Below are 16,926 nucleotides of genomic sequence, written 5' to 3'. Positions count from 1 at the left end.
TAGAGCACAGGTAAAGGTAGTTCAGCCTATCCTGCCCATGTTGATACCAAATGGAGTGATCTAGCTTACTCCCACTTGCAAGTTATGTCTTTCCAGGTGCTCAGCCAGATACATTTCAAATGTGATGAGGTTTTCTGCCTCCACATCTCTTTCAGGCAGTACATTTAAACTCAGTTTACCCAATCCCCGTCTTTGAGGGAAAGGACATGAGTCATTGATGACACTCTACCAAGCTTTAGCAACTTAGTAGGAATCAAAGCTTGGCAGTACATTTCACTTGTTGATGTGGCACACTAAGTGACATGAAACTGAAAAGATTGCCACAGACTGATGTTGTAAAAGCCTCACCCTGCTGCCAGCTTTAAGAGCCCTCACTGAAATGGCTTCAGGCAGCTTCAGTCTGATTCCTTATAGATCTACTGTTCTGAGCACTCTAAAGTAGACTGGAGCCAACAGGGCCAGCTTTTATCGATAATAACGAGAAGCCACAGTTCTTTTCTGAATGGTGCTGTGGGATCTTACACATCGACCTGGGCCATGGATGGCATTGACTTAACATATCATCTAAAGAACGGCAAATTCGATCATTCAGCACCATTCCTTTCTGCACTGAATTTGATGAGTCAGATACATACTGGAGAACGAGAGAGAGCTTTGAATCCTGAGGCTAAGATAAGAATGTCAAAAAATGATAAAGGAATAGAAAGCTGGTGAAAGCAGTATCATGGACCTGGGGACATAGAGTCATATGGCATGGAGGCATACCCTTCGGCCCACTGAGTCCATGCTGACCATCACAAATCCATTTCCATCAATCCCATTTTCAGTCTCCCCACATTTCCCTCAATCCCCCAGATTCAACCACTTACCTACAGAAGGAATAATTTATAGTGGCCAACTAACCTCCCAACCCCTGTAGGTTCTATAATGCCTATCACTGCCTCAGGATATCCCAATGCAATTTTACAGCTCACGTTTGAATGCAGTCACTGTTGCAATGTAGGGAATACTATCACTTTGTGCACAACTAGTCCCCACAAAGAGCAATACCTGAAAGTGAAAAGACAACGTACTTTAAGTTAGACCCGAAACTTTAACCTACTGTTCTATTTCAGGTACCAAAAGTTCAGCAGTACTGATTTGAGTTCTGACCTCAGTTGAGATTATTTTAGGTAAGGCCTCCTGTAATGAGTGCTGACTCAGCCTGATGAAGCACAATGGAGTTTATTCAAAGCATAGTGCAGGCTATGCCTCTAGACGAGATAGGGCCTGGGAGAAGTAAGAACATGTTGTTTGTTTGATTTGTATTGAGTTGCATGTGAATATAATGCCAAAAAATTGCTAGCACATTTTCCACAGACCTTCAATACCAAACATATTCCTTTGGCTTAGTTATAAATAACAGATTGAGCTCCAGATGAAGGAGAGCTGGAGTTTGCCAGCAACAGGGAGATAATCCTTTGGGTGACGGCAAATATTTTCCAAACAGTAGAGTTTCAGAGATTTTAAGAACAGAGAAAGGTCACTAACTCAACACTGACTAGGCCTTTCAGTAAATTAATTCCAGCTTCTCATTCTAGTGTTCAATCTCTTCTCCATCTAGCAAATGGGTCTATTTAAACTGCCTGCATTAATATTCTTCCTTGACACTCTAGAATGTCTCTCTCACTCTCTTGGTGTGAACCTTCTCCCTGACTTTCCTGCTGCCTCCAACTTTCCATATTTTTAACTTTTGTCAATGACTTGCATTTCTACCACACATTTAAGGTAGGAAACTATCCTAAAGTGCTTTACAGGAGAAAAACTGGACATAATTTGACACCACGCCACACAAGGAAAAATTAAAATCAGTGCCATTAAAACCAGTAACCAAAAACTCAGTCAAAGAGATTTGTTTAGGTCACAGGGATAGGAAAGAGGAAGACTACTGAGGATTTAAACATAAAGATGTGAATCCTGTATTCGGATAAAACACCCTCAGCAGTTCTGTAATAAAATCCTGAGATCCCGATATGGCAGCTTTACTATTAAAAGTTGTACAGGTATATATTTCCATTGTTACGAACTGTGACGTCCTCTGGAATCTCTGGGTGATATTTCCAATTAGTTCAAAATTAAACACAGTTTTGTCTTGGACTATAACTGTGCAAAAATCCTTTTACAAAAGAGCTGAGTGGCTGGTGGAAGGTTCTAGATCTAGGCACCTTGGATTATGTTTAAGTGCAACCCTATGGATCTCTGAATCATCTCTCTGGATGGTCTGAAATTGGGATGGGTGTTGTCGCTGGCAACCGCAGTCTGTAATCCCACATAATGAAACTACAGCAACAGTTTGTTTAGAGACAACTCCTTTCATGATAGTTTAAAATTCTTATGAGCATCTTCTCCAAACTCAGATACCTACAATGTGGTGCGGTGAAGTCAATGGAAATAAAAATCAGGAACAAGATGCAAGATGATTGATTCATTATCACCTGTACCAGTTCAGGTCAGGTCAGCATGACATCCAATGTCTATAAACATACTTTTCTTCCAGATTTGGATTGGGCTGCCCCACATTTGGATACCTGCACAATATAATCCAGAGAGTAAAAGCCTTGACAAAGGATTGGCACTTCTTTTTCGCACCATAGAGTTAAATGAGGAGAGTAGCAGAAGGCTGACAGTTCATTAAAGGACACATAATTCCCTTTCTGTTCATGACTTTCAGGCCTGGATTCTTGGATTGTGTACTTAGCATGTGGAGCTCTCTATCGAGAATGAGAATGTCCGAATTCTCCCTCTTATTTACACTCGTCTCTTGAGGTGGAATTTTTGGTTCCTTATAACTTCAAATCATCAAGCTGCAGCAAAGTTTCAAGTGCAGCATATCCTTTTTACTAGTCCATGCTCTCAGTGCAAAAACTTATCACTTAGTTCATGGCAGAAGTTTGGACATCGACTACTCACAATTTACTCATCGTATGCCAGCGAAGCCAAGGAGGTTACACACTATAATTTCCAGTGTTTCACTGGTAGGTGAGTCTCTCCAAGAGGGTGGAAAATAATTCTATAAAACTCATGGTGGCTCACCACATTTCTACTGCTGTCATATGCTCTTTCCAGCTCTGGTTGTAGCAGAGGTTACTTAGTGTGGTGAGCAAATTTGTTGTTTCTAATTTTACTGGTGTTTTAATATGCAAAATTACTGCCATTGTTATTTTCAAATGTTTCGAGTTTATGTAGTCAACTTGGCAAGAAGTTTTCTCTTCCCCCCCCATTTGTCATACCCTCACTTCCCTTATTCACCCTAACCACCACACAAATTCCACAGTGAGCCAGGCCAATGATTGGTTAAGTAGTAGGCATGGTTGTTCATTAATATTTTCCAAAATCAACTCTGTCCTTGGGTGACTTGGAATGTAGAAAGGAAGCAGGAAGGGATGACTCAGGATGCCAGGCACTCATGAACCAAGCCAGTCTTTACATCAGGGGTTTTTAGTTTTAGTTTTTAAAGGGGTTTTTACCTTTGGTTCTTAACCCGATGCACAATGGAACAGCCAGATATTTTCAATGGGAATAAATCCAGATACTCCAGGGCATCTGAGATGTCCTCTTTCAGGGAACATGGCTTCCCCCGCACTATGGTTAATGGAGCCCTCTCCCGCATCTCCTTCATTTCCTGCACTTCTGCTCTCACCTCACCTCCCCACAGACAGAACAGGGATAGAGTTTCCTTGGTCCTCGCCTTTCACTCCACCAGCCTTCGCATCCAGCACATCGTTCTGGCCACTCTTCACCTTCCTTTCTTATCAGATTCCATAATCTGCAGCCCTCTGTCGTCTCTACTTCTCACCTCCCAGCCTCTGTCACTATTTCCGCCCTTCCCTGCCACACCTGGCTCCATTTGCCAATCATCCCCTCCTGACCCGGATCCACCTATTGCTTGCCAGTTCTTGCCCCATACCTCCCCTCACCTCTTTACACTGGCTACCTACCCTTTAGTCCAGATAAAGAGTCTCGACCTGAAACATCATTGTTTTGCTCCAGATACCAGCATCTGCAGTCTGTTATGTCTCCAAGCACAGATACTGGTGTCTGAAAGCTGAAAAATTTGGCAATTTCAAAATGTCTTGTAAAAAAAAATCCACTTTTCTAAAGTTCAAATTTCTCATCCCCACAGGTACAAATTCTTCATTTATAACCAACTAAGTTAGGAATAGGTATAGACAACTTAAGCTGGCTCAGCCACTTGATAAGATCTTGCTTGCCCTGATTATAACCCTAGCTCCACATTCCTATCTCCTGATGATAACCTTTTAACCCCTTGCTTATCAAGTACTTAACTGGCAATGCATCCAGTCTTATTAACAGCAGGTGTTGTAATTCCAACCTTATCCCATCTGGACTGAGGGAACACGAGGTGCTTATTTCATCATTCACTAGGATCCACATCTCTCTGGTCAGCTTGAGTTCTGATGCATACATTTGTGAATAAACCTGTGTACATTTCTTCTGTCTGTTATTCACAGCATGATAATATTAAACACTTCACTGGAAATGCAGAGGAAATCATCACGAGAAATATCACTGCACACCCAGCAGAATTCTTGGTTGGCTTGTCCTCCCCAAAGCAGCCTTCTCTGCAGCTGTTTCCACAATACACTGTATATATGAAATGTGCTTGCACAGCTTCAAGCTCAAAGGATCAGCCAACTTCTCTTCAGAAACTCTTCATCCTCAATCTCACCCTTTATGTCTATTTCTATGCTTCTCTAGCTGACTCTCTTGCTATTATGGTTGGGCATTTTTCTTCATATTTAGGAACTTTCCTGATTTTTAACTCATCCGTTATCAAGCACTTCCATCTTCCCTTTCCTTGCCTCTGTCAAATTTCCTATGTCATATTTCAGTGATTTTTCACAATATTTTAAAAATGTATTTCTCTGTGATGTACAACATACTTATAACAAGAAGCCATTAAGGGGAATATTTGTAGTTATTGTACAATTGGTCCAAATCTCTGCTCCATCCAAATGTAAGGGAAGGAAAGAGCTTGAATTTATATAATGCCTTTAACAACTTCAATGTCCCCAAAATAATTTCGGAATCAGAATCAGATCTATTATCACTGACTTGTATGTCATGAAATTTGTTGTTCTGTGGCAGCAGTACAGGGAAAAGATATAAAATTACTATAAAATACAAAAGTGAATAAATAGTGCAAAAAAAGGAATATAATGAGGTTCATGGGTTCATGGACCGTTCAGAAATCTGATGGTGGAGGGGAAGAGTCAATGAAATAAATTTGAAATATAACCATTATCGAAATGTAAGGAAAGATGACAGCTAATTTGAGTGTGGCATTCCACAAAATGCAATAAGATAATAACTAAATTAGCTGATCTTTTGTATTCGTTCAAGGCCAAATATTAGTCTGTTCACCATAGAGAACTCCCCTGTTTTTTCTTATTAGTGGGTGCAGCCATTTCTGCTCACTTGAGAGGGAAGCATTACCTAAACCCTCAATCTAACAGGAAAACTTGTTAAATGTCATATTGCTTTTTATTAAGATTTCAGTTCAAAGTCTGAGGCCAAGGACCTTCTACTTTGCTGCAAGTCTTCAGGAATGTGCAGAAGAATTAAAAGTTGACCACTGTACACACACATTTTAAACGTATATGTACATTCTTAATGTGGTTAATGATTAATGGGGTTGGCCTGTGCCCATCCCTGCTGTTTATTAGATCTTTTGTTCCTGATCATCACGCTGCTGTGATAATCACCCTACCTGCAGGTGGTAATCGAAAGGAAGGAGAACCATAGAGATTCATTGAGATCAACCTGTCCATGCCTGCGTTACCTTCCACACCAGCACATAATACTAGATTGGCACTGCACTATTTCACCTTCTCCCTAAAAGGCACTATTATGTGCTAGGATAAAGTTTTCCTTGTGCTTGACAGCTCAATGGTAAATTCAATCAATAGCAGTTGGAACTTTCCAAACTGTCAGATGTGAGTTTCAAGAAATGTTGTGCAATTAAATGGCCAAAAGAAGTTGTGTACATTTTATTGGCAGAACAAGCTACAGGGGCTAAATAGGCTTCTCCTCTCAATGAAACAGGGAGACATTCAAAATTGGAGCCATTGCTTGTAGTAATGTGGACCTAAAACTGGAGGTCAGTGAAGGGCTTAGCCTATGAAATGATCTCTTGGCCATCAGTTCCCTGACCAGGACATGCAACCACCTGCTGTCAATCTACTGTCAACATTTCATTTTAGTATATGTTTTCCGAGTGCAAGAAATCAATAGCTCATCTGGGAATGAAGCAAGGGATCTGGTTTGGAGATTTGCTTGGAATGGGTTAAAGGGCCTGTGATGCTGGCTCACTGTTAGTCTGGTTTCCAGATGCCATCTGAAGTCATGATTAGGAATTTCTGCTGGCTCGCTCTTTATTGCATAAACACAACCACAACCTGCCTCAAAGATCTAAGTGAATTTCAGCAGCAAATCATTCTCCCTTTCGGACACCAAATTATAATTTTACACATGAGTTGACACACATTACTGGCATGTGTCGTAAAGCTTTACCCGTGATCGCTCCTGGCCTTGTCACCTGTATGAGCCGGTTCCCAAACAGATTTTTGTCCTGGCAACTCCACCGAAGGCAGTATTTTTTGAGTCTGTACATAGGGAGAACAATTTTAACAGAAACCTATAATGGCAGCCCATCGCTTCAGCACAACCTTGGTAGAAAATGAAACAATACACAAAAAGTGCTGGAGGAACTCAGCAGGTCAGGCAGCAGTCATGGAGGGAAGTAAACAGTCGACGTTTCCGGCTGAGACCCTTCATCAGGACTGGAAAGGAAGAGGGCAGAAGCCAGAATAAGAAGGTTGGGGGGGGGGGGGAGGGGGATGGGGAGGAGGAGGAGCACACGCAGGCAGGTGATAGGTGAGTCCAGGTGAGAGGGGGATGGTAGGAGGGTGGGGGAGGGGGAGAAGATGTAATAAGCTGAGAGCTGACAGATAGAAGAGGCAAAGGGCTGAAGAAGAAGGAATGTGGTCAGAGAGGGCAGTGAACCATGGAATAAAGGATGAAGGAAGGGAGGAGAGGAGATGGGCAGGTCATCAAGGCAAGGGAAGGGAGCCACAGGAATAAGGGAAGGCAAAGGAATGGGGGGGGGGGAAGAAAAAAGAAGGGATGGGGGTTACCAGAAGTTAGAGAAATCGATGTTGAGGCCATCAGGTTGGAGAGTCCCAAAGTGGAATATGGGGTGTTGTTCCTCCAACCTGAATCTGACCTCAGTGTGGCAGTAGAGGAGGCTGTGGATATACATGTCAGTATGGGAGTGTGATGTGGAATTGAAGTGGGTGGCCACCGGGAGGTCCTGGCTGTTGCGGTGGACGGAGCAAAGGTGCTTGACGAAGTGGTCACCCAATCTGCGTCGGGTCTCGCCAATGTAGTGGAGGCCGCACCAAGAGCACCGGATGCAATAAGTGACACCGTCGGACTCACAGGTGAAATGCTGCTACTTCGGCATTCTGATCTATCTCCACAGATCATTACTGTTAACTCAACCTCTCCACTTTCATAAGATCACCCAGTGCATTGATAACAAATCTAAGTGATTAGCCTGCTTCCCCACTATCAACACCTGCCCCACCACAACTCACCACCACACACCCCCCCCCCAACCCCCAGCACCGACTCACCAGATAGTAGCTGAAGGAATGGAAAAAGTGAAATGCTTTCATTCATCATCCTGCAAATGCTTGCAGAGCAGCACATACTGTAGTTTATCCCAATGCTTGCTAACTTTGGAGAGGCAAGAGACTGCAGATGCTGGAATCTGGAGCAGAAAATAAACTGCTGGAGGAACCTGTGGAGGTAAATGGATGGATGCCATTTCAGGTCAGGAGGCTGAATCAGGACTAAGGGTGTAGAGGGAAGATAGTCAGCATCTTGAAGTGAGGGGGGAGGGGTGTTGAGACAGAGCTGGTAGGTGATAGGTGGAACCAAATTGGGGGGGGGGGGAATGTTGGGCAGATGGAACCAGGGAGGGGAGGGGATCGGAAAGGTGAATCAAGGGGGAAGAAACCCAGGTGGATTGGTATGTGGGTGATGGACAGATAGAACCAGGTGGAGGAGGATAACGAGGGGGGAAAGGATGGAAAAGATGAACAAAGGGAAAGAGAACCTGGATGGACTGGTGCGAGTGGAGAGGACCGTTGGTGGCGGGGGGGGAATGGGGGAGATGGGAAAGTGGAAAATTCATCATTCATACCATTGGGTTGTAGGCTTCCCAAGCGGAACATGAGGTTTTGTTCTTCTAGTTTGAATTTGGCCTCATATCATGGCAGTGGGGAAGACTCTTTAACAGGAAAGCTTTGCATTTGTATAGTGCCTCATACAACCACATGACATCTCAATGAAGCACCCTTGCAGTTTAATCTCTCAGAAGGTATACAGTACAGAAATCAATATGCACACTGCAACAGTAAAATAGTGACAAGATCATTTGATTTATGATCATGGATTGGGGGAAAAATATTAGGCCAGTTTAATGGGTGGAACTACCCAGCTGTTCCTCAAACATTGTCAAGAGCTCTTTAACACCGATCCAAGGGAATATGGGGAAATCATTTTAATGTCTCATCTGAAAGATTGCACTTATTGGCTGTGCAATATCGCTCCAGAACATGAGGATTGACTATACTCTGGAGAGCTCTGGATAGATTATGGATCTGGAGAGGGGCTTGAACTCAGAGCATCCTCATTCCAATGCTCTTTATATGTTGTTGCCAAAAATGCTGATAAATTCAAGTAAAGTTAATCCCAGTGCATAAGAGAAAAATGTATTTCAATACACTTTTTAATATGTTGAACAGGAGTGAGGGCCTGAGATTGCCTAAGGTTATATGCAGGGAAAAGATGTGGTATGGGGAAGAAAATAAGTAGAGAGAAGATTGGGAGGGTGAGCGGAGGGAGAAAAATTTTGGGCAAGGTGTTGGGGAAGATATTAGATGATGTGATGGGGAGAAGACTGTGGTGCAGGCGGGTGCAGTCTTTGAGAGATCTGAAGAGCCATGGAGGACAAGTCTCGTAATGGACACTGTTTGTGTTGGTGGAAGGGATAAGAGAGATAATTTTGAATATAAAAATCAGCATATTATTGAGATAATGGCTGCTTTTCTTAATGCTTTACAGCGCTAGCGACCCGGGTTCAATTCCGGCTGCTGTCTGTAAGGATTTTGTACGGTCTCCCCGTATCTGCGTGGGTTTCCTCTGGGTGCACCGGTTTCTTCCCACATTTCAAAGGTTAGGAAGCTTTGGGCATGCTATGTTGGCGCCAGAAGCACGGCAACACTTGCAGGCTGCCCCCAGAACACTCTACGCAAAAGATGCATTTCACTGTGTATTTCCATGTACATGTGAATAATAAAGAAATGTTATCTTCCAAACTTTGACAGTTGTTGAATCTTTCCACAGAATGGAAGAAATCAAATGCAGCCCTACTATTTAAGAAAAGAGGAGGAGAGAGAGAGAGAGAGCAGGGAACTACAGATCAGTTAGCCTAACATCAGGAGTGAGCAAAATGCTAGTTTCTGTTATGAAATAAGTGATAACACAGGATTTAAAAAATAATAGGATTGGACAGAGACAACATGGACTTATGACAGGCTTGCAAGACTTTTTTAAAATATGTGACTAGCAGAATATAAAAGGGCAGATCAGTTTAAGTGATATATTTGGACTTTCAAAAGGCCTTCAGTGAAGTACCACAGGAGAGGCTAATAAATGAAATTAGAGCACATGGGAGGTTATATACCTGTGTGGGCTAGGGCAGGTTAATTGAAGAAAAGAGAAGGTAGACATAAATGGGTTATTTTTAGGTTGGGATGTTGTGAGTAGTGGGTGCTGCTGGGGCCCCAGCTGCTCACAATGTACAACAAGGATTCGATGAGTGTAATATATCCATTTGTGTTGATGATACAGTGGGAGCTGTGAGGAAGATGCAGAGAGGGTTCCGAGGGATATAGACTGGCTAAGTGACTGGAGGAGGATGTGGAAATTGGAATAACATGTGACAAGGTATTGAATCATCTACTTTGATAGAAAAAATAGAACAATTGATTAATTTTTAAATGAGTTTAAAAAGTGCTGGTGTTCAGAGGGACCTGGTTGCCCTTGCACATGAATTGCTGAAAATTAGCATGCAGGTACAGTAAGTAAAAAGACCAACAGTATATTGGCCTTTTTTACAAGAAGATTTAAGTGCAAAAGTAAGATGATTTCTTACAATTATACAAGGTCCTGGTGAGCCGCACCTGGAACTGTGCATAGTCTGGTCTCCCTGTCTGAGAAAGGATATACTTGACAAAAAAAGGGATTGCAAGAAAGGGTCACCAGATTGATTCCTGGGACAGGAGGATTGTCCTGTGGGGAAAGATTAAGCAGACTGGGCCTGTACTCTCTGGGTTTAGAAGAATGAGAGGTTATCTCATTGAAACATGAAAAATTCTTACGAGATTTATCAGGGTAGTTGCAAGCTGAGATATCTAGAACCAGGGATCACAGTCTTATAATAAAAGAATGGCTATTCAGGACAGAGATCAGGAGAAATTTCTCTTCATCCCACTTCAGGAGGAATTCTCTACTTAAGAGTGCTGTGGAGAATCATTCATGTGATATATTTTGGAAAGAGATTGATAGATATTTAGATGTTAAGAGAATCAAGGGGCTTGGGGTTAGTACACAGAAGTGGTGCTGAAGTTAAAGACCTGTTATGATTTTGATGAAGAGCAGAGCATACATGAGGGGCCAAATGTCTAAACATGCTTCTACTTTGTGTTTCTAAACGTAGTTCCATGCTCTTAACAGGAATTTACCTGATGGAAACAGCTGGAGAATTTTTTATGACAGTTTTCTCAGTAGTGGCTCAGGTAGGGATGAGATCTTTTAGTAACAGGAACAGGCCTCAACCCTCTGGTTAAGACCAGCTCCAGTGTTCAGGTCCTGAGCTGTTCAGTAGTTGTTTATCTGCATTAAAGAACAGTGCAAGTGATATCACTGACTCCTGGAGCAACCTTCCCAATGGCCTCCTGCATGTGTGTGTCATACTCATGGGGTATTAGGATAGAGTTTACTGAAACACATCATGCATGCAGAAAGTTGGACTTAACTTTCTCTAGGACTTGAATTGTTTCAGTAAATCCTAATTGTGTTCAGCATTCAGAATTCAAATACCCTTTTTAATAGATAGGGCATAAAAACACTGCACTGTACATTGGAATTTCTAGATCTTATTGCACAGAGAGTGGTTATGATCTAGAACATATTGCCTATAAGAGTGGTAGAAACAGAATCCGTCAAAGCTTTGAGAAAAGAGTTGGATTAGCACATAAAGGAAAGTAATTTGCAAGAAAATGGAAAAAAACTGGTCTGGAATTTAACAGATTACTCTACAAGGAGCCAGCATGGACTCAATGAACCAAATATTCTCCTCCTGTTTCAAAATGATTCTATGTTTCAATATCATCTGAGTGAAAAAAGTTCTACCACCTTTTTCTTCATTCTTCCATTGATAATTCTATCTATTCATCAGCCAGTGAAACAGTCTTTCATGACTCAAAATCCACAATAATCTTTCAAACGTTTATTAATTTTTTTTCAAAGAAAACCAACCTATTTTTACAAATTCTGCTCATGACTACAACCTTTCAGTGAATCTTCACTGCATCTTTTCATACCTTTACAATCTTTGAGATATGAGTTGTTGTAAATATACAGTATTGAAAATGAATATATATTTCTAGTGCTTTGATTATGTTGCAAACAATTAGGCAGCATTTCTGTCGGTGTCATATAAGTTTTCATAATATGAGTTGCAGACTTTTAATTGTTGTGGGAGAGCAGGTTATTTAAACAGAGGTATATGTAGTCAACAGGTATTTAAAGAGCTACAGCCCACATTCCTTGATAAACAGACATGTCTAACCCATGTTCTAATGTTCTAATGAGAAACTCAGTTTGCAAGAAGGGCAGCATGGAGGAACAAGATGGAGAGTTAGTGCTGCTGCCTCCATGCTCCAGGCACCCATGTTTGAGTCTGCTCCCAGATGCTGTCTGTACGTTCTCTCTGTGACCACGTGGATTTCCTTCAGGTGTTCCAGTCTGCTCCCAGATCTCAAAGGCATGCTGGTAGGTTAACTCTTAGTGCAGAGAAGTGGCAAAAAGAATCAAAGAGGAGTTGATTCTTTGTGTGAGAGAATAAGTTGCAGGGGTAGAGGTAAATTAGGAGGAGGGCTATAGGAATAGTGGGATTGCTCCCCTGGGAGCCGACACAGATGTGAAGGACTGAATGATCTCCTTCTGTGCTGTTATAAGTATAATGTAGACAGGCCAGCTCACATCTGATTAAACATAACGTGGTTCTGATTGCATTGATTATAGAGAGAGAGAATTACTCACACTGATTATTCATTTGCCTTTTACATCTCAACCACTAATTGTATATTTTCCCAAACACATTCTTAGCAAATGTAATGTATGGGTGTGGTTTAAACAGACATAATAATAACTTCTGTATGCCAGAGCTGTGAGATTTTTTTCACATCCTGCTTTTTCTGTAGTTAATACACAACCTGTTTTAACCTGTCATCTCTGCTTGTTAATTCAGGTGAAGCGTGCGCAAATAGCAAGGATGTAATGACCCTTGAACATTCTTAAACCACTGTGCACCACAGCATCTACCACCTGCAGTCACTGACCTGAGAAATCTTTACTATGCATCTAACCTGTGTTTTGATTGTATTGGGAACTTTTAATGGGAGAGTGTAGAGGAAGCTTTACTCAGTATTCACCTGGTGCTGTGCATACCCTGTAAGGATTTGATGAGCAGCATAACTTTACTATCTAACCTGTGTTGTGTCTTCTCTGGAGTGGTTGAACGGAAGGGAGCTTCATCCTTTGCCTAACTTCTGCTATACCTGCCTAGGAGACTTTGATATTGGCATTGGATACCAACAATAGAAACAATACACAGTTCCCTCATTACCATACCTCATTTTAATAGGCATAAGGTGAAAGTTAGAAAAAGAATCAAAGTGAAAGTAAAATACTTAGGAGGCACTATAGACATTTGAGGAAGCAAAGGATGATTTAAGATTCTATAGTACTTCTGATTTTAATGGCAGCTTTCCAAGTAGCAAATGAACTGACTGTCACATTTTGGCTTTGAGTCACTGCTTTGGATTGTTGAGTTAGTTAGTCATGTGGTGGTAGTGTTTCAGGGATTATGAGTTCAAATTCCACCCAAGAATTTTAACAGTTTTAGTTTTAAAAAGATTTGCTCATCAATCAGCATTAATAAAAGTAACTAAGACACAAACCATTTGACACAAAAAACAAACTGGTTCACCACTGTTCCTTCAGGGAATTGAACCTGCTGACATTTTTTGGCTAGAATTTGTGCAAATGTAGAGACGCTCCATGTGTTAATTGGCACTTTGACAGATAATTTGTGCTGCTTCATCAAAAATCGCACTTTGCCATTTATTTCTTCCAGTGAATGCAAGAGAAAGAAAGTGTGAGAGACTGCCAGAGAGATAGAGAGAGAGAGAGAGAGAGAGAGAGAGAGAAGTGGAGGGGGTTGGTGGAAGACAGAGAGAGGAGAAGACACAGCTGGATAGCCAGAGGTAAAAACAAGGATAATCATAGAGTTGTACACCACAGAAATGGGTCCTGTGGGCCATCACATCCATGCTGACCTTTTTGCCCATCTACACTATAGAAGTGTGTGTGAAAGAGGGAGAGCTATAGGGGGAAAAAGACAAATGAAACATAGAGAAAGGAAAGGAAGCAGAAATGCAGAGAGGTACAAACCATTCTACTGAATGTATCAACCAAGTCCAGAGAAAAATCTGGAGACATTTTCAAGAGTATTGAAGTTTAATTGAAATCAGTGAGTTTTCTTTCTCTGTAGATGTGTGAATTTATGAAGAGTGTTTTCAATTATTAAAAATATTTACAAACTAGCGAATTTTGAGGTCAAGACGTATGGTCTAAATTTACAGTGCCTGAAGTGAACAGAAGCGTCCATTAAACTTTCAAATAACATTCACCATGAAGGAAATTTTAATTTATGCTGTCTGTTTGTGATTTGTTAAATTTCATTTCATTATTTTCCCCATAAGCTTTAATGTGTATTTAATCTGTTATCTATCATCTGTTCTTCAGGAATAGTATTGAGATTCTCACAAAGGATCGTGAATCTAGGCATGAAATTAACCCGTTCATTTGCACATCCAAAGACTGCCTGTGTCAGTAGGACAGCGGGTATAGCTGAATCATATTATTAATTGTTTTCACACACTGAAAGTTAAACCAGTGTTCTTCATGCCATGGAGCAGGTAAATATGCTTCATTTCCTCATATACTGCTGGGTAACAGTTAAATACTCCATTCCTTGGGAGAGAGGCATACAGCAGGTAAACACGCTTCATTGCTTGGGATGATGCTGTGGAACAATCAAAATTAATTCCCTAGCACAGAGGTAAATGAATTTCCTTCCTTCAGACAATATTGTATGTCAGATAAATCCAGCTACTTATCGTAATACCTACATTATGCAAAGAAAATTAAGACAAAAGCTATTTAACACACTTCATGTTAGATTTCCATTCAATCTATATAATTATTTAGTACTACCCACTTGCCCGAATGGCCTGGTTCTGTGTTATATATGCTCAATAATACTATGAAGCACAGACTGAGATTTGAACCTGTGATCTCTTATGGCTGTGCAGTAACATTCTGCAATGTTATTTATTGTTCTTTTCTTCCTTTGATCACTATGAAATCACCACAGTATTTGTCCATACTTGCACTGCCATTACTCAAAACTTGGGACTAGCAATATTCTAAAGTAGATCACTAATTTCTTCGGAAACATTTGAAGACACAGTCATCACACATCTCACTGGAACTCAGTCCTATCCATCTGAATATTTTTCTAACTTTTCCTTGAAATAGCCCCAGTGGTGGCTATTGCTTAGAGCCAGTCTCCAGAGTTTTAGTGCTTAGTATTCCCTCTAATCAAAAGACTTAAAGTAAATAAGAGAGAGATAGAGATATCAGGAGATGTCATCTAGTTCAAGAAAAAACCCAACAGATTGTTGGGTCTCTTTCTGGAGTGCCAGGTAACAAGACTTGTAATCTGTGAATAAGGAGTGAGGTGTTAAGTACTTAAATTCATCCGTGAATCTCTGCAAAACAAATCTCAGTTGGCTACTCCTTAACAAGAGCCATCACAGTCAATCCAACCTGTTCTTTGCTCAACTTTCAACTGCATGATTATTTGGCTCCTTAGGGATCAGAAGCAAGGCCCTGTCAGATTTTACCATTCCCCAACCCAAGAGAATAATGGGAGCTTTGGTGATTTTGTTGGTACGTTGCTAGGATCAGCAGAGAGTAAGGGAAAGCCAAATCACGAGGAGAGAGAAGGGAAAAGGATATTGCAGTAGGTGTAATCCTGTTTGTGAACAATAAGTGTAACTTTAAAGATGTTGCCACTTTGGGGATTGTTAATGTTACTAACTGCCCTCTGGGCTGTGACAGCATGTATAGATCCAGAGGGAGTCTGTGAAAAGCACTTGAGCAAGTCTATACACACTGCAGTAGCCTTTATTAGAGGTTAAGAAACCACTGAGAACACATACTTGGAGACACAAGAGACTGCAGATACTGGAATGTGGAGCAACATGAAAAGCACTGGAGGAACTCAGTGGGCCAGGCAGCATCTATGGAGGGAAATAGACAGTCGGTGTTTTAGGTCGAGACTTTCATCTGGACTGAAAGAGTAGAGGAGAGATGGCCTGTTGATAGCCAGATAATTTTGATGTGGACCATCATGCAGATGGAAGGGACTTGTTCAGTGCTGTAAGTTGATGAAAATGGGTGACAGCCTGCTAAAGAGACAGTTAAGGTTACCATCAGAGCATGAAAACCAAAAATGTTACGAATCATTTCCAAGTGTGTTTTCATATTATGATAGGATTTCCACCCAACCCTATCAAATTGTTGATGTAACTTAATCAACCATTAAAAAGAGAAACCATGATGTAGAGAAAAGTGTTACAGTCTATCAAGAAAAGCCTCAGCAGTAACTCTCTTTTGGTATACCAACAGTGCACTTAAACATGATTACAATAGTGAAGCAGTGATTAGCCGTGTCATGGACAGTGCCATGTCAAACTTATTAGTTATGCATCTTTTATTTCTGATCAAAAGCGGGAAAAATTACACACAGATGGAGAACGAGACTTTGGAAATTATGTTTGGATTTACCAGGTTTCACCATTTCTTACTGGGAAGTCCATTCACACCCAGTTACTGATCAGGTTATGCTGACCAAAATCTGTTACTTCCATGATGAAACATCAAGAAAGCAGTGGTGAGCAATCCTATTTTCTCAATATGACTTTGGCATTGAGAATAGGGTATCCAAATGTTACAGTGGATGCCTTGCTTGACTACCTTATGAAGAAGACAAAGTGAACTTAAAAATTGAGATTTATTCTCTACAGGCGGTAGAAGGCACTTTCCCTGTCACAACAATGACAATGGACTGATTAAGGAACAGGGTTGAAAGGAGACATGAGGTTGTTTCATTGAAGACACTATGAATTGTCCACCAAGGTTGCATAAATTGGAGACACAGGATAGTGCAATTGAATGAATTGCAAATCAGGATTTCAGAAGAATTCTTAAAGGACACTTGGGAATTGTGAAGATGAAGGCTTTTGCTAAAGGATTTGTTCTTTGTCCTGTCATTGACAATGATATAGAAGAAGTAACAAGTAGATATACTGTGTATGGGGACTGCAGCAGACATACTGTTAAAGCACCATTTCAGGTGTGAAGTGGCCCAAAATATCATTA

The 16,926-nt window shown here is 41.1% G+C and overlaps 1 protein-coding gene across 2 annotated transcripts in view; it reads left to right on the top strand.

Annotated features, from left to right (window-relative positions):
* mdfi (MyoD family inhibitor) overlaps positions 1-16,926 on the top strand; it is an 82,732-nt gene that overhangs the window by 47,522 nt on the left and 18,284 nt on the right. Inside the window, exon 1 of one of the 2 annotated variants that reach the window (XM_052035049.1) lies at positions 12,046-12,186. The exons of the other annotated variant lie outside the window; for it this stretch is intronic. Within the exon in view, the coding sequence (XP_051891009.1) occupies positions 12,105-12,186 (82 nt within the window). The 5' untranslated portion in view covers positions 12,046-12,104. Of the gene's footprint in view, positions 1-12,045; positions 12,187-16,926 lie in introns of those variants that run through there. 2 annotated transcript variants of the gene reach the window in all.

This window comes from Pristis pectinata, chromosome 20, assembly GCF_009764475.1.
Source record: "Pristis pectinata isolate sPriPec2 chromosome 20, sPriPec2.1.pri, whole genome shotgun sequence".
In the NCBI taxonomy this organism is placed as follows: domain Eukaryota; kingdom Metazoa; phylum Chordata; class Chondrichthyes; order Rhinopristiformes; family Pristidae; genus Pristis; species Pristis pectinata.
Note: the sequence above shows the minus strand (reverse complement) of the source record. Positions and strands in the feature narration are given on the sequence as shown.